The following is a 14,636-nucleotide window of genomic DNA, read 5'->3' on the forward strand; positions in this document are numbered from 1 at the left end:
AAAGTTTCCATTACTTATGAAAAGTATTTGCACATCTTAAGTAATTTTTATTTAAGGTCAGTCACTTTATTTAGATCTGTTTACATGTAATATGAGTTAAGGCCTCAAAGTTAAGATTTCCTAAAAGAGACTACTAAATGCCCTCATATCTACAAATGCAGACACTGTAATTCCTTCCCAAATGTCAACTATTAAATTATTTGTGGTCTCTTCCAATCACCTCTTCATGACAATGAATTTATTGAATAAATAATGAATCAGAAACACATAGAAGTGATGCTTGCAAATGTGAAAGCCACTTAAGAAATATTGTGAAAGCCACAATAAGAATAGTGTTTGTACAATAGCTTTGTAATCCTAAATCTGCAATGGTCAAGGGCTATCTTCAAAGCCCAGAGTTCATTTTTCCTTGTACCTCTCAGCAGGTTTCTGCCATGGGTGACAGGGGAATAGACAATCACTCGGAAGTGACTGACTTCATCCTTGTAGGCTTCAGGGTCCACCAAGAGCTCCGCATTCTCCTCTTCCTGATCTTTCTGCTTGTGTATGCCATGATCCTTGTGGGTAATGTTGGGATGATGACCATTATTATGACCGATCCCCGGCTGAACACACCCATGTATTTCTTCCTGGGCAACCTGTCCTTCATTGATCTCTTCTATTCATCTGTTATTGCACCCAAGGCCATGATCAACTTCTGGTCTGAGAATAAGTCCATATCTTTGGCAGGCTGTGTGACCCAGCTCTTTCTCTTTGCCCTCTTCATCGTGGCAGAGGGATTTCTCCTGGCAGCCATGGCCTATGACCGCTTCATTGCCATCTGCAACCCACTCCTCTACTCTGTCCAGATGTCAGCACGTCTCTGCACTCAGTTGGTGGCTGGTTCCTATTTATGTGGCTGCATCAGCTCCGTTCTTCAGACAAGCATAACATTTACTCTGTCCTTTTGTGGTTCTCGGGCCATTGACCACTTCTACTGTGACACTCGCCCACTTCAGAGGATATCTTGTTCTGACCTCATTATCTCTAGAATGATTTCCATTTCTTTATCCAGCATCATCATCTTGCCTACCATCATAGTTATTATTATTTCTTACTTGTATATTGTGTCCACAGTTCTCAAGATACGCTCCTCTGAGGGACGTAAGAAAGCGTTCTCCACTTGCAGCTCACACCTGGGAGTCGTGAGTGTGCTGTACGGTGCTGTGTTTTTTATGTATCTCACTCCTGACAGATTTCCTGAGCTGAGTAAAGTGGCCTCGTTATGTTACACCCTAGTCACTCCCATGTTGAATCCTTTGATTTACTCCCTGAGAAACAAAGATGTCAAAGAAGCTCTAAAAAAACTTCTAGAGAAGAAAAATCCTAAAATTTGATTATTATTTTTTTCCTCCATTGATTTTGTGGTTATTTCTTTCATACTCCTTGTATCCATTAATGAAAGTTATTCCATTAAACATCATAAATATATTATCAGAAGCTTTTTTCTGGTGAGGTACCTGGAACATTGTTCATCTTGAACGTCTCAGATATTGGAGATGTCCTGGATATTAGAGAAGCATTTTTCATGATAAACCTTCCCACTATCTCAAATAACATTCTGTTTCACAGAATTGATTTGTATTTGCTTAATGGCTTGCTGCTGAGCACAAATTTTATAGTTAATATAGTGTATAAACAATGTTTTGTGACCTCTTTGTTTTGGAAGGTCTCCTTGCTACATAACATAATCACTAGTATTGACAAGAATGTTCAACTTATTTTAAAAAAATAATGTTTTCCATTTATATAACTACTTTGTTTTAGCATGTTATGTAGTTATTGAATTTTCATTTTGAATCAAATATCTGATATGTGTTATATCAAGAGGAAGTAATAATAATAAAAACAGATAATGAGTAATCCTTGCTATAATGATTAATTTGGAAATTTTTATATCAAATGATCTGACATTGTAGAGTGTTCTGAGACATTGCTAGTTGTTAAATCCTAAAATAAAGAACCAAAATTATAGATAGAGACCTGCAAATATTTTTGAGCAATCATTGCCTCAATTTGGGTTATCATGCATTGTTTTCCTGGGTTAATTATTGTGAAGAATATTTAATAAAGGTATAGAGCAAGTTTAGCATTAACATAGCTTGTTGTCCAAAATTTACTCATCTATGCCTATGAATATTTATATATTTGATTAATTTATTGACAGTGTAATATGTCTTGTGGTAGGCTCAGGTATAAATAACGTTATTCTTTAGGGAGCTTACAATTCAGTGTGAGAATCACATCCTTGCGTGCACAAGCAATCCAAATCCACAGATTTCTATGCCAAAGATAAACATACAGATTTCAAAGTGGGGTGCCTGACAGTGTGTCCCGGCAATCAGAGAAAGTCTTTATGTTGTATTGAAGATCTATTTAAAGGGAATAAGATTGGAGTCAGTATACTACTGTATCAATCATGTTGTTGATGTGGGCTTGAAGTATACCAACGTAATTGAAAGAAAGGTGATTTGAAAAATTGTAGGTTAGACACACGGAACTAATTACCTGCTTAGTGTGAGGGGAGTACACCAAGGAGGTGTGTCTCACCATTTTTGGTCTTGTATGATGTGTCTGGTGATGGTACCAACAGATAAAAAGCTAAGGAACTCTTAGCAAACTAGGAGTAGAGGGGCATTTCTTTAACTTGAAAAGGAACATCTATAAAAGCCTACAGGTGAGATTATATCTAATGGTGATGAAGTAGAAGCTTTCGCACTAAGATAGGCATTAGGCAAGAACGTCCTCCCTCAGCACATCTCTTCAGCACCCTTTTGGATGTCTTAGGTAATGTCATAGGAAAAGAAGAAATGAAAGTATAATGGGATGAATGATGTCTCTCCAAACTCACATGTTGAAACCCTAACCCCATAGTACCTCGGTATGTGAGTATGTTTGAAGACTGAGCCTTCAAGGAAGTAATCTAAATAAGGCTGTTACAGCTGGGTTCTAATACAGTGTGGCTGGTGTGTTTATAAGGAAATATTAGGACACACAGAGAGATGCTAGAGGTGCATATGCACTCAGAGATGACCGTGTGAAGAGGGAGCAAGAGGGCAGACATCTGCAAGTCAAGGACAGGAGCCTCAGATGTTTACTTACGGCACCCTGATTCTGAGCTTCCAGTCTTCAGAACTGGGAGAAAAAAATTTGGCAGTTAGGGCACCCCGTCTGTGGTATTTTATTATGGCAGCCCTAGCAAAATACTATAAAGCATTATACACAACGAAAGGAAGAATAAATCGATCTTTGTTCACAGGTGACTGTAGAAAATCTGAAAGAATTACCCGAACACCCTCCTAAAACTAATAGGAAATAAAGAAGTGTTGCAGGATACATGGTTACTATTCAAAAGTTAATTGCTTTCTTTTTTTAAAAAAATTTTTTTTTTCAACGTTTATTTATTTTTGGGACAGAGAGAGACAGAGCATGAACGGGGGAGGGGCAGAGAGAGAGGGAGACACAGAATCGGAAACAGGCTCCAGGCTCTGAGCCATCAGCCCAGAGCCCGACGCGGGGCTCGAACTCACGGACCGCGAGATCGTGACCTGGCTGAAGTCGGACGCTTAACCGACTGCGCCACCCAGGCGCCCCATCAAAAGTTAGTTGCTTTCTATATGAGCAATTAGAATTTATGCAATGAGCAGGTAGAATTTAGATTTAAAAACACAATGCTATTTATGTTATCACTTTCCCTGATAAAATACTTAGGTATAAATCTCACAAAATAAGTATAAGATCTCTAGGAGGAAAGGTATAAAATTCAAATGGAAAAAACCAAAGAAGACCTATATAAATGGAGAAGCATTGAATGTTCATGGAGAGGAAGACGATATTGTCAAGATACCATTTCTTCCCAACTTGCTCTATACATTCAATGCAATCCCAATCAAAATTTTAGCAAGTAATTTTTTGTTATTGACAAATAACATATTAAAATGAAGTTATATGAAAAAGTAACAAGCCAGAATAGCCAACACAATATTGAAAGAGAAGAGCAGAATGGGAGGAATGATACTACACAACATCAGTTATACACAACAATACAGCTACAGTAATCCAGACACTGTGGTATTGGTGAAAGAATAAACAAATAGATCAATTGCATAGAATAGAGAAACTAGAAATAGAGACACATCGATAGGAGCAAAGCAAAGATAATACAATGACGAAAAGACAGGATGTTCAATAAAGAGTGCTGGAATACTTGAACATCCACACGCAAAAATGTGAGCATAGGCATAGACTTTACAACATTCACAAAACTTAACTCAAAGGAGTGATAAACTTAAGTGTAAAACACATAGTTACAAAACCCTTAGAAGATAACATGGGAGAAATCTAGATGACTTTGTGTTTGGTGATGCATTTTTATATACAACACCAGGGCATAATCCATGAAAAGCATAACTGATAAGTTGAACTTCACTAAAATTAAAAACGTCTGCTCTCTGAAGCACACTTTTAACAATTAAGAAGAAAAGACATAGCCTCAGGGAAATTATGTACAAAAGATATATCTAGTAGAAGATATCCAATATATGCAAAGAACACTTAATACTCAAGTGTAGGAAAAAACCTTACTAAAAATGGACCAATGACCTTAATAGACACCTCATCAAGGAAGATATGCAGGTGGCAGATAAACATATGAAAACATGTTCCATACCATATACAGTGAGGGAATGTCATGTAAAACAACAATGGGATACCACTATGCACCTATCAGAATAACCAAAATGCAGAATACTGACAACATCAAATCATTGCATGTGGAGCGACAGGAACACAAAAGCATCACTAGTGGGTAATGCAAAATAGTACAGCCACTTTGGAAGACAGTTTGGCAGTTTCTCACAAAACTAAACACACTCTTACTGATCTATGATCTACCAAGTATGCTGCTTGGTATTTACCCAAAGGAGGTGAAAATGTATGTCCATACAAACACCAGCATATGGAAATTTATGGCAGGTTTATTCATAGTTGCCAAAATTTGGAAACAACCAAGATTTCCTTCAGCAAGTGACTGGATAAATAAACCATGGTGTATTCAGGCAATAAAACATTATTTAGTGCAAAAAAACCCCACATTGAACTATCAAGCTGTGAAAAGACCAGGAGGAATCTTAAATACTTACTACTGAGTGAAAGAAGCCACTCTGAAAAGAATACCTATGTATGAGTCCAAATATGGCATTCTGGAAAAGCCAGAACTATAGAGTGAGGCAAAAGATAAGTGGTTGCTAGGGCCGTGGGTGGAGGAAGGGATGAACAGCGGGGTAGAAAAGATTTTTAGGGCAAAAGATTGTATGGCTCCATCATTATGGATACATGTCATTTATATTTGTACAAACCATAAAATATCCAATACCTAGGGTGAAACCTTAGGTAAACTGGATTTTGGATGATGATAGGTGTGACCATAGGTTCATCACGTAACAATCTGGTGGGGAATGTTGGCAATGGAGGAAGGTATGCATCTGTGGGGGCAAGGGATATCAGGTAAATATCTCTGTACCTTAAACTTCTCTAAAATGTAAAGTCTTACATAAAAAAGAAACAAAAAGAAAGAACAGTATACTACTACTACTACACCCCTATTAGAATGGCCACAATAGAAACCACAGACTCTACCAAATGCTGGGAAGGATATGGAGGAACAGTAATCCTCAGTCATTGCTATGCTGAATGCAAAATGGTATAGCCACTTTGGAAGACAGTTTTTCGATTTCATGCAAAACTAAAAATCCTCTTACTATACAATCCAGTAGTTGTGCTCCTTGATATTTACCCAATCAAGTTGAAAACTCTCACGTCCACACAAGATCCTGCACACGAATGTGTCTAGCAGCTTTATTCATAATTGCAAAAACATGGAAATAACCAAAATATCCTTCGGCAGGTGAATGAATAATAGACTGTGATACATCCAGACAATGGAACAATATTCAGCACTAAAAGGAAATGAGCTAAGGGACGCCTGGGTGGCTCACTTGGTTTAAGCATCCAACTCCTGATTTTGACTCAGGTCATGAATCCAGGGTCCTGGGATTGAGCCTGGTGTCAGGCTCCAAGCTGGGTTGGGATCTACACTGGGTTGTTTACGTTTCTCTCTCTCTCTCTCTCTCTCTCTCTCTCTCTCTCTCTCCCTCTGTCCCTCTCTCCAGTTGTTCTTTCTCTCTGTATCTCCCTCTGAAAAATAAAACAAAATAAAGTAAAAAAAAATTAAAAAATGAGCTAACTCTCATGTTGTGGAAGGATATGAAGCAGCTGTAAATGCATGTGATTAAGTGTAAGAAGCTAATCTGAAAACAGTACACTATATAACATTTTTCAGTTATTGTACCTTTTTGGAAATAATTTTTGTATTTTTGTTGTTTTGTTTTTTTGACTGTATTATTCAAACCTGTTTGCTCTGAGAAACCCTTTGTGTCCCTTTCCAGAGGCACAAGCTTAGGCTTGTGTGTCCTCTTGGATGACAGTGGATTTATAAGGTAAGCTTTGGCTGTGTCCTCCCATGAATATTTTGTTGAGTGATGTGCCACTGTAGGTTTCCCACTGAGCACAGAGACTCCACAAATTTTCTTGTTCTGTTGTTTCGAAAACATTGTGGGACATCTATTTCTCCATTGTCTGATCCAATTTTTTTGCCCCCTCTGCAAGGATGGTCTTTAAAGCCAGTCTTTGAGGTTTGCTCCAATCCCAGAAGGGCCTTCTTAGCTGTCTCCTTCCCTGGTTCTCTCTAATATACATCTAGTTGGTCTACACTTAGATTTTTGGTCTCATGGAGCTACCAGCCTCCTCTTAATGTCTTATCACCAAATGTGCATTGTGTTTGAGAGTCACTTGAGCTAGAATTTTCCCACACTTTGCTCAAAATAAAGTCAGTTCACTTGAGGAGAGTTTGGAGCCTCTGTTAATACTGCCTGCCTTTCATTCCAGGTAAAACCTGTGTTCAACTGTTCTGGAACTGGAACAGGAGCATGACCAGTTCTGTCACAGTGACACCCTGGTTTATGAGCAGGTTTTCGCTGAGGTCAGTAACCTATGGTCTTCTAAGCTTATCTCTCTTGGCAAAAAACCTCTATCCTTTGAACTGACTCAGTTGAAGTTGAGTCCTATAATTCTTGGCCTATCATGCTTGGGGTAGACCTTCTATCTTATGAATAGATGCTGGGTAGAGGTAGAGATCTCTAGACCTTTTAGCTACTATTGCCTTGAGTGGAGCTTCTGCAGCATGGAGCTGGAAGGGGTAAGAAATGTTTTCAGACTGCCACTCTCAAGGTGATAGAGTAGCCCTTGACTGGGATCTAGGGGAAGAGGAGTCTGCACTTGCCTGTGTGCTTCCTATCATGCTGGGCTGGGAGACAGGGGAGACAGAGTAGGCCCTGTTCAAATACATGTCATGTGAATGTTCATATTGACTTTATTCACAATATCTAATCAATTGCCCATCAATTTAAGAGTGCATAAACAAAATTTGGTGTATACATGCAACTAAAGATGGAATGCTACTGACCAATAAAAAGAGTGAATTACTTCTACACAGGACAAAAGGAATAAATTCAAATTCATTTCACTCACTTAAAGAAGCCTTCCAGGAAAGAATGCATATCACATGCAGGTTAAATAGGTAGATAAATAGATGGATGTGCAAAAAAAAACAAAACAAAAACAAAAACAAATCAGATCACTGGTTATCTGGGAATGGGATTGGAAGGAGGCATGACTTAAATAGGGGCATGACAAATCTTTCTGAGGTGATAGAAAACTTCTGTATCTTGGGGTTCCTGGTTGGTCCCGTTGGATGAGCAGGTGATTTCTGATTCCAGGTCATCAGTTTGAACCCTATACGGGGTGTAGAGATTATTTAAATAAATAAATAAATAAAAAACCTTTGAAATAACAGTTTGGAATCTTAATCTAGTGAGGGTTTCACTGATGCATAAAACTGCCAAAATTCAGAATTGTATACTTTGAATGAATACAGTTTATTTTACAACTATTTCTCAATACAGTGGTTGAAGAAAGAATTGGGCAGATCTTATTTTTTAGATTGAAGGAGTTGCATTTTAGAGCAATGGTTCAGAGATGTTTCTCTCTTTCTCACTCTCTCTCTCTCTCTCTCTTTTTTCTTTTGGATTGAAGTTTTAATGTTGGCCTAAAAACAGGAAACTACTGAAGGCATAGAATATATTTATTATATAAAAAATCTCAATGATAAAAGTAGGCTCAAACCTTTTACTATGATCGTTAGTATAGCAGCTGTGGAATGAGGTTTCACTATCATTAACACTATTATTTAAATTAAGAAAGCTTTATTAGTTACTGGCAATGCAGTCAGCTATATGACACATTTAATGGGAAGTCATTAGATGAGTTTGAAGATGTTCCTTATGTGCATAAAGTTTTAGATAACAAGGTGGGTGAAACAGGTGAAAGGGCTTAAGAGTATACTTATCATGATGAGCACTGATAATGATGTATGGAAGTGTTGAATCACCATATTGTACACCTGAAACTAATATAACACTGTATGTGAACTCTACTGGAATTAAAATAAAAACCTTAATAAAAAATCATGTAATCTCAAAATTAAAATATTAGTTGTATGTTATTAAATGGTTTTGTACATGACTTGTACTACAATGATACATTTATAAGTGGTCCTGTAATGCATATATCATATTCAAAGAATTACATATACATATATGTTTATGCATTTCTGCATCTATTTTGATACATTTATATTAATATGCTAGCTATTATTATCATTATTATTCAATATATCCCTGCTTTAAGAACTTAAATTGTACGGTACATGCATCCTTTTTGAATCAAAAAAAGGAGAGGAGTAATTTCCTAATAGGAGTGAGAACAGAATATACCTGACTGCAGGTGTATGCAATTCCTATAGCAACACAGAAATTTCTTGACATCAGGAAAAGGGAAAAGGTCAGAATTGAAGAATTATTGTGCATGTCTTGTCATGGTGAGGTCTGTTAGCTTCTACATCAGCCTGTGGATTCTTTTCTGAGTCAGCTGCATGACATTGGACATATATTGTTCTAGGTTCAGTGATTGGTATTCCTTTCAAAGATAACCTGGTGTGAGTGTGTGTGTGTGTGTGTGTGTTTGTGTGTGTGTGTGTGTGTGTGTGATTGTGTGTATGTGTGTGTGTGAGAGAGAGAGAGGGAGAGGCAGAAACAGTGACAGACAAAGACCGAGAGAAAGAGACAGAAAGACCACGTTAATGTTTGTATATATGTGCATGTGTGTGTCCAATGGTGGTTGTGGCAGTGTAGCACATAGTGAATATAGAGGAACATTGTTCTGCCATGGCAGTTAGCACTATGATTAGGGTCTTTTTTTCTCAGTTTGATAAAGGATTACTAATATCAATTGATGAAGATTTAAAAAGTTAGGAGCCTCTCTCATTTCAGGTTTATCTGGAGTATTGCCTGAGGGCATCTGCATTTTATTCCCTAAGGAGGCTTAGTAAACTATGCCTCTTTCAACCTAAACATGTTTCTGCTTCATCTCAGGAGAGACAAGACACAACCTTAGCACAGTGACCACTTATTTGAAAATCGTAAAGTTTTTCTACCCAGTGAATCCCGTATTTTCCCTAGTAATCTGCAGTTTTTAAAATGTTGGTGAAAGAGATGACATTTGTTAAAGTATAAGAGAGGATTCTTAGAGAAAGACATGGGTAGAGAGATGACTAGATAAAACATTTGATGATGAGATACTATTTTGCATTTAATTGGGGGATGGGCTAGATGGGTGATGGGTATTAAGGAGGGCACTTGTGATGAGCACTGGGTGTTGTATGTAAATGATGAGTCACTGAATTCTACTCCTGAAACCAATATTGCCCTATATGTTGGCTAGCTAAAATGTACATAAGAAAAATAGTACTAAATAGAAAAAAAATAATTTGGACCTCTGTTGCCTTTTTGATCATTTTACAATCTTTTCCATTAGTTTTCTGCAGAGAGAAAGGTAAAGAAAGGTTATTCTGAAATGACGAAGTAGTAAGCGTTTCTCAAGCTCTGTCTATGGAAATGGAAGCAGATACACTTGGAGAGCTGGGGACACTTCATGGCACAGAGTGTAGAGAAAGGGGCAGAGAAAGTTAGTGTCTTCCTCTCTCAGATGTAACATGAATAGTGTTGAGAGCAGGAAGAAAGGACAAATCTGATGTGGATTTAACAAACATGCGAAATTTACATAATTCAATCATTCAAGTGACTCTATGGTGGAGATTCTCTTATACACCCCATTTTTCAGGAGGAAATAACAATGCGGAGATACTATGTAACTTACCTGAAGCTACAGGGGCAAAAACAGAATTTGAAAGCTCTGTCTGACACCTGAGCTTATTTTCTTAACTCTTACTGATGAACTATTCTTACCCTTATATTTCCTTCCTCATTACGAGGTAGCATTTTCTCCAGCACAGATGCTCAAACATTAGAGTCATTATTCACTTCTAGGTCATTCTCATGTTATCAACCAGCAATCAGTATTCAGTTTACTTTACCTTTCATTCTAAAGGTCATCTCTTTCTTGGCTAATAAGACTCCGTCCATTAAAGCCACCATAACCTCTTGGATGACCACACACTTTCTGGGATTACCGTCTTCTCCCTATGAGTATTTATCTTCCTCAAAGGTAATGGTATGATTTTTGTAAAATGCTAATTTGAATACAACACTGTCTTTCTAAAAATCCCCAATGCTTACCCCCGTATACAGAATAAAGGTCAGCTTCCTTAGCATGAAAAATATGGTCTGCATGATTTCCACGAATTTCCTTTGAAGTGTCATCCCTCACTTTGTCTTGTGCCTTACAAATCACTTACAAACTTCATGAAGCTCACCATATACTTAACTCTCCTTTTGCACAGAAAGCTATTTATTTCATTTGGCTTAGTGCTATTTGTTTTAAAATGTGCTTAGGAAATGTTCTGTGACCATAGGACCACTCACCTTTAGAGACTACACTTTCTTTGTATTTTCCATAAATGCCTTTTTCACCGGACTAACATATAGCAGCTTAGTTCTCTTTTTTTTTTTTTTTTAACGTTTATTTATTTTTGGGACAGAGAGAGACAGAGCATGAACGGGGGAGGGGCAGAGAGAGAGGGAGACACAGAATCGGAAACAGGCTCCAGGCTCTGAGCCATCAGCCCAGAGCCCGACGCGGGGCTCGAACTCACGGACCGCGAGATCGTGACCTGGCTGAAGTCGGACGCTTAACCGACTGCGCCACCCAGGCGCCCCTAGCAGCTTAGTTCTCTATAGCTATTTCCCCCTGATTTCACAGTGAGCTAAGCACTGAAGTTATTTATACATGGAAATTTCACAGGACAAGGGTGCATCAAAATTCAAAATTACCAATGAGATGAATTAATTTTCACTAAGCCATATATAACAAAAATGCATTATCTTTATTTTTGGTTCAATTGCATTACAGTAGTTTTGTGAAAGGGAGGATTTGCAAAAACAACTGATCTAAGCCAGAGAAACCATTAACTAAGAGTGTGAATCATTCAGTCCCTGGACAATTGAGCGACTCACATGTCACCCTTAGGACACTGTACACTCTATAGAGTATCCGTTTTTCTCATTCAGCACTGAAAAAGGTTTCTTCAGTAAAGCTGATACTTTGATCTGTCTTATTATATCATATTTTGTTACATCTACCAATTATGTACGTTAAATAACATTTGTTACTGACTCAAGATAGACAATACATCCCTTAGAGAGCCAGCGGCAAACTTGGAATATATTTTCCCTAAATTCAAATTACTTGGCAACCATTGTCTTTACTCAAATGAAGATGAAGTATGGAGAAAGCCATTCCACCCCAAAATTAACAGCTAGACAAAATATAGACCAAATGTATTCTTCAGCTATAAGTACGTGGGATTCAAATAAATAAACTTTCTAAAATTAAATATTTCATCCTCATTGGTTGCATTCTTCGCTTCAATGCCTCCCCAGATTGTCATAATATCGGTGCCTTTCAGTTATGTCACTGTTAAGATAGAATTAAACAAAAATATTTTTTCCCCAGACTCTTTCTCAAAGCTTCTTTGACATCTTTGTTTCTCAGAGAGTAAATCAAAGGATTCAGCATGGGAGTGACTAGGGTGTAGCACAACGAGGCCACTTTACTCAGCTCAGGAAATCTGTCAGGAGTGAGATACATAAAAAACACAGCACCGTACAGCACACTCACGACTCCCAGGTGTGAGCTGCAAGTGGAGAACGCTTTCTTACGTCCCTCAGAGGAGCGTATCTTGAGAACTGTGGACACAATATACAAGTAAGAAATAATAATAACTATCATGGTAGGCAAGATGATGATGCTGCATAAGGAAAAGGAAATGATTCTAGAGATGAAGAGGTCAGAACAAGATATCCTCTCAAGTGGGCGAGTGTCACAGTAAAAGTGGTCAATGGCCCGAGAACCACAAAAGGACAGAGTAAATGTCATACTGGTCTGAAGAACCGAGCTGATGCAGCCACATAAATAGGAACCAGCCACCAACTGAGTGCAGAGACGTGCTGACATCTGGACAGAGTAGAGGAGTGGGTTGCAGATGGCAATGAAGCGGTCATAGGCCATGGCTGCCAGGAGAAATCCCTCTGCCACGATGAAGAGGGTAAAGAGACAGAATTGGGTCACACAGCCTGCAAAAGAGATGGACTTGCTCTCAGACCAGAAGTTGATCATGGCCTTGGGTGCAATAACAGATGAATAGAAGAGATCAATGAAGGACAGGTTGCCTAGGAAGAAATACATCGGTGTGTTCAGCCGGAGATCGGTCATAATAATGGTCATCATCCCAACATTACCCACAAGGATCATGGCATACACAAGCAGAAAGATCAGGAAGAGGAGAATGTGGAGCTCGGAGCTGACCCTGAAGCCTACCAGGATGAAGTCAGTCACTTCAGAGTGATTGTTTGTTCCTCTGTCACTCATGGCAGAAACATGCTGAGAGGCACAAGGAAAAGCAAAGAAATGAAACCCGTGCTTGGTTTCTAGTGACACAAATAATTTCTTACGTGTAGAATAAATTAGTTATATCTTAATTAAATATTGCATATAAAGCCATGTTAATGTCATGAAGAATCAGGAATTTGAACTAGATAATACGAAGTCCGTAAAACTGTTATTTTATTAAGCAGTGAAAGAAGTTAATGGGTTATTGCATTTTAGATCATTTTTTTGCTGAGTATTCACCAAGAAAGTAACATAACATATTGTCTAATGTTAGTGACATTTTGAATTTCTATTCCTAATATATTTATCATTAAATAGTTGTCTTTAACTAAAGTAAGAATATAACCTAAAATGCAGGGAATACATATAATCTGTATGATAGTGCCATAGCCATCATGATTGCCCATCACTTCCTGAATCATTAAAAGACAGTGATATATTTAGATACATTTTTACCTTCTTTCACCACTACTATTTGGTTTCCATTGTTACTGTGTCATCTCCAAAAATAGAATAAAAGGCGATAAGTTGTTGGTAATTAAAATTAATAACATCAGGGGCGCCTGGGTGGCGCAGTCGGTTAAGTGTCCGACTTCAGCCAGGTCACGATCTCACGGTCCGTGAGTTTGAGCCCCGCGTCGGGCTCTGGGCTGATGGCTCAGAGCCTGGAGCCTGTTTCCGATTCTGTGTCTCCCTCTCTCTCTGCCCCTCCCCCGTTCATGCTCTGTCTCTCTCTGTCCCAAAAATAAATAAGCGTTGAAAAAAAAAATAAATAAAATAAAATTAATAACATCAAAACAATCACTAAACCTAGATATCATTTTCTAACGCTCTATCCAAACCTGTGTTCATTTTCTCAGGTCAAGGATATTCCTCCCAAATAGATGCATTTTTATTGCCTCATTATATATATTTTCTTTCCATTACTAGTTGTGTAATTTAATATATTACATATTAACCTAACCATTTTCTTTGAAGCAGAGAAATAAGCTGATAACCATTCCAGTCCTTACATGACAATGAATAACTTTTTATCAAACCTGCATCAATTCAAGAGCTCTCACTTTTTAGTCAAGGTAAGTATAATTAAGGAATACCTGCCTTATATTCTATTATGCCTTATATATCTTAAAATAAGGACAATGGGATAACCATGGATATTTGAGGACCATAACAACCTTCGGTCTCCAGAGTCCATGATCACTTGGTAGAATATCAACAGTGCTTACTTTACTTCTGATACCTTTCTGCAGGATTTTTCCACATTGAGGTTTTGTTCATCCTCTGTGATGGATTCCATTGGGAGAGGAGCAATCATAAAGTCAATTATGGAGACAGAAGTGCAGGCTCAAGGGCTGTTGTCCATGAGGACTGCAGTAACCTCAGACATAAGCAAATTATCTAGTAATAGTCCATATATGAGGAGCTTTTCTTCTCTGGTTGTGTGTATCCTTTGGGAAATTTCTCTGGACTTTATTTTCTTCATTGACAAGGAAAGACGTTCTGGTAATTATCATAGCATAGATATTGGTAAGCATAAGGAAACAGATTTAAAGTTTGTGCTATTTAAGTTT

General features: G+C 37.9%; 2 protein-coding genes across 2 annotated transcripts; one reads left to right on the forward strand and one right to left on the reverse strand.

The window, feature by feature from the left end:
• The first annotated feature begins 404 nt into the window (after nucleotides 1-404).
• Nucleotides 405-1,376, forward strand: LOC124500968 (olfactory receptor 9K2). Its single transcript, XM_047064840.1, has one exon. It carries the CDS (start codon nucleotides 435-437, stop codon nucleotides 1,374-1,376), a length of 942 nt encoding a protein of 313 aa, XP_046920796.1. The 5' UTR covers nucleotides 405-434.
• Nucleotides 1,377-12,090: 10,714 nt separating this feature from the next.
• LOC124501918 (olfactory receptor 9K2-like) lies at nucleotides 12,091-13,041 on the reverse strand. Its single transcript, XM_047066366.1, has one exon. It carries the CDS (start codon nucleotides 13,039-13,041, stop codon nucleotides 12,091-12,093), a length of 951 nt encoding a protein of 316 aa, XP_046922322.1.
• Nucleotides 13,042-14,636: the final 1,595 nt, after the last annotated feature.

The sequence above is a fragment of the Lynx rufus genome, unplaced genomic scaffold (assembly GCF_022079265.1).
Source record: "Lynx rufus isolate CCGP_SWC_20201006 ecotype Redwood Valley unplaced genomic scaffold, mLynRuf1.p SCAF_7, whole genome shotgun sequence".
NCBI classification, from domain to species: domain Eukaryota; kingdom Metazoa; phylum Chordata; class Mammalia; order Carnivora; family Felidae; genus Lynx; species Lynx rufus.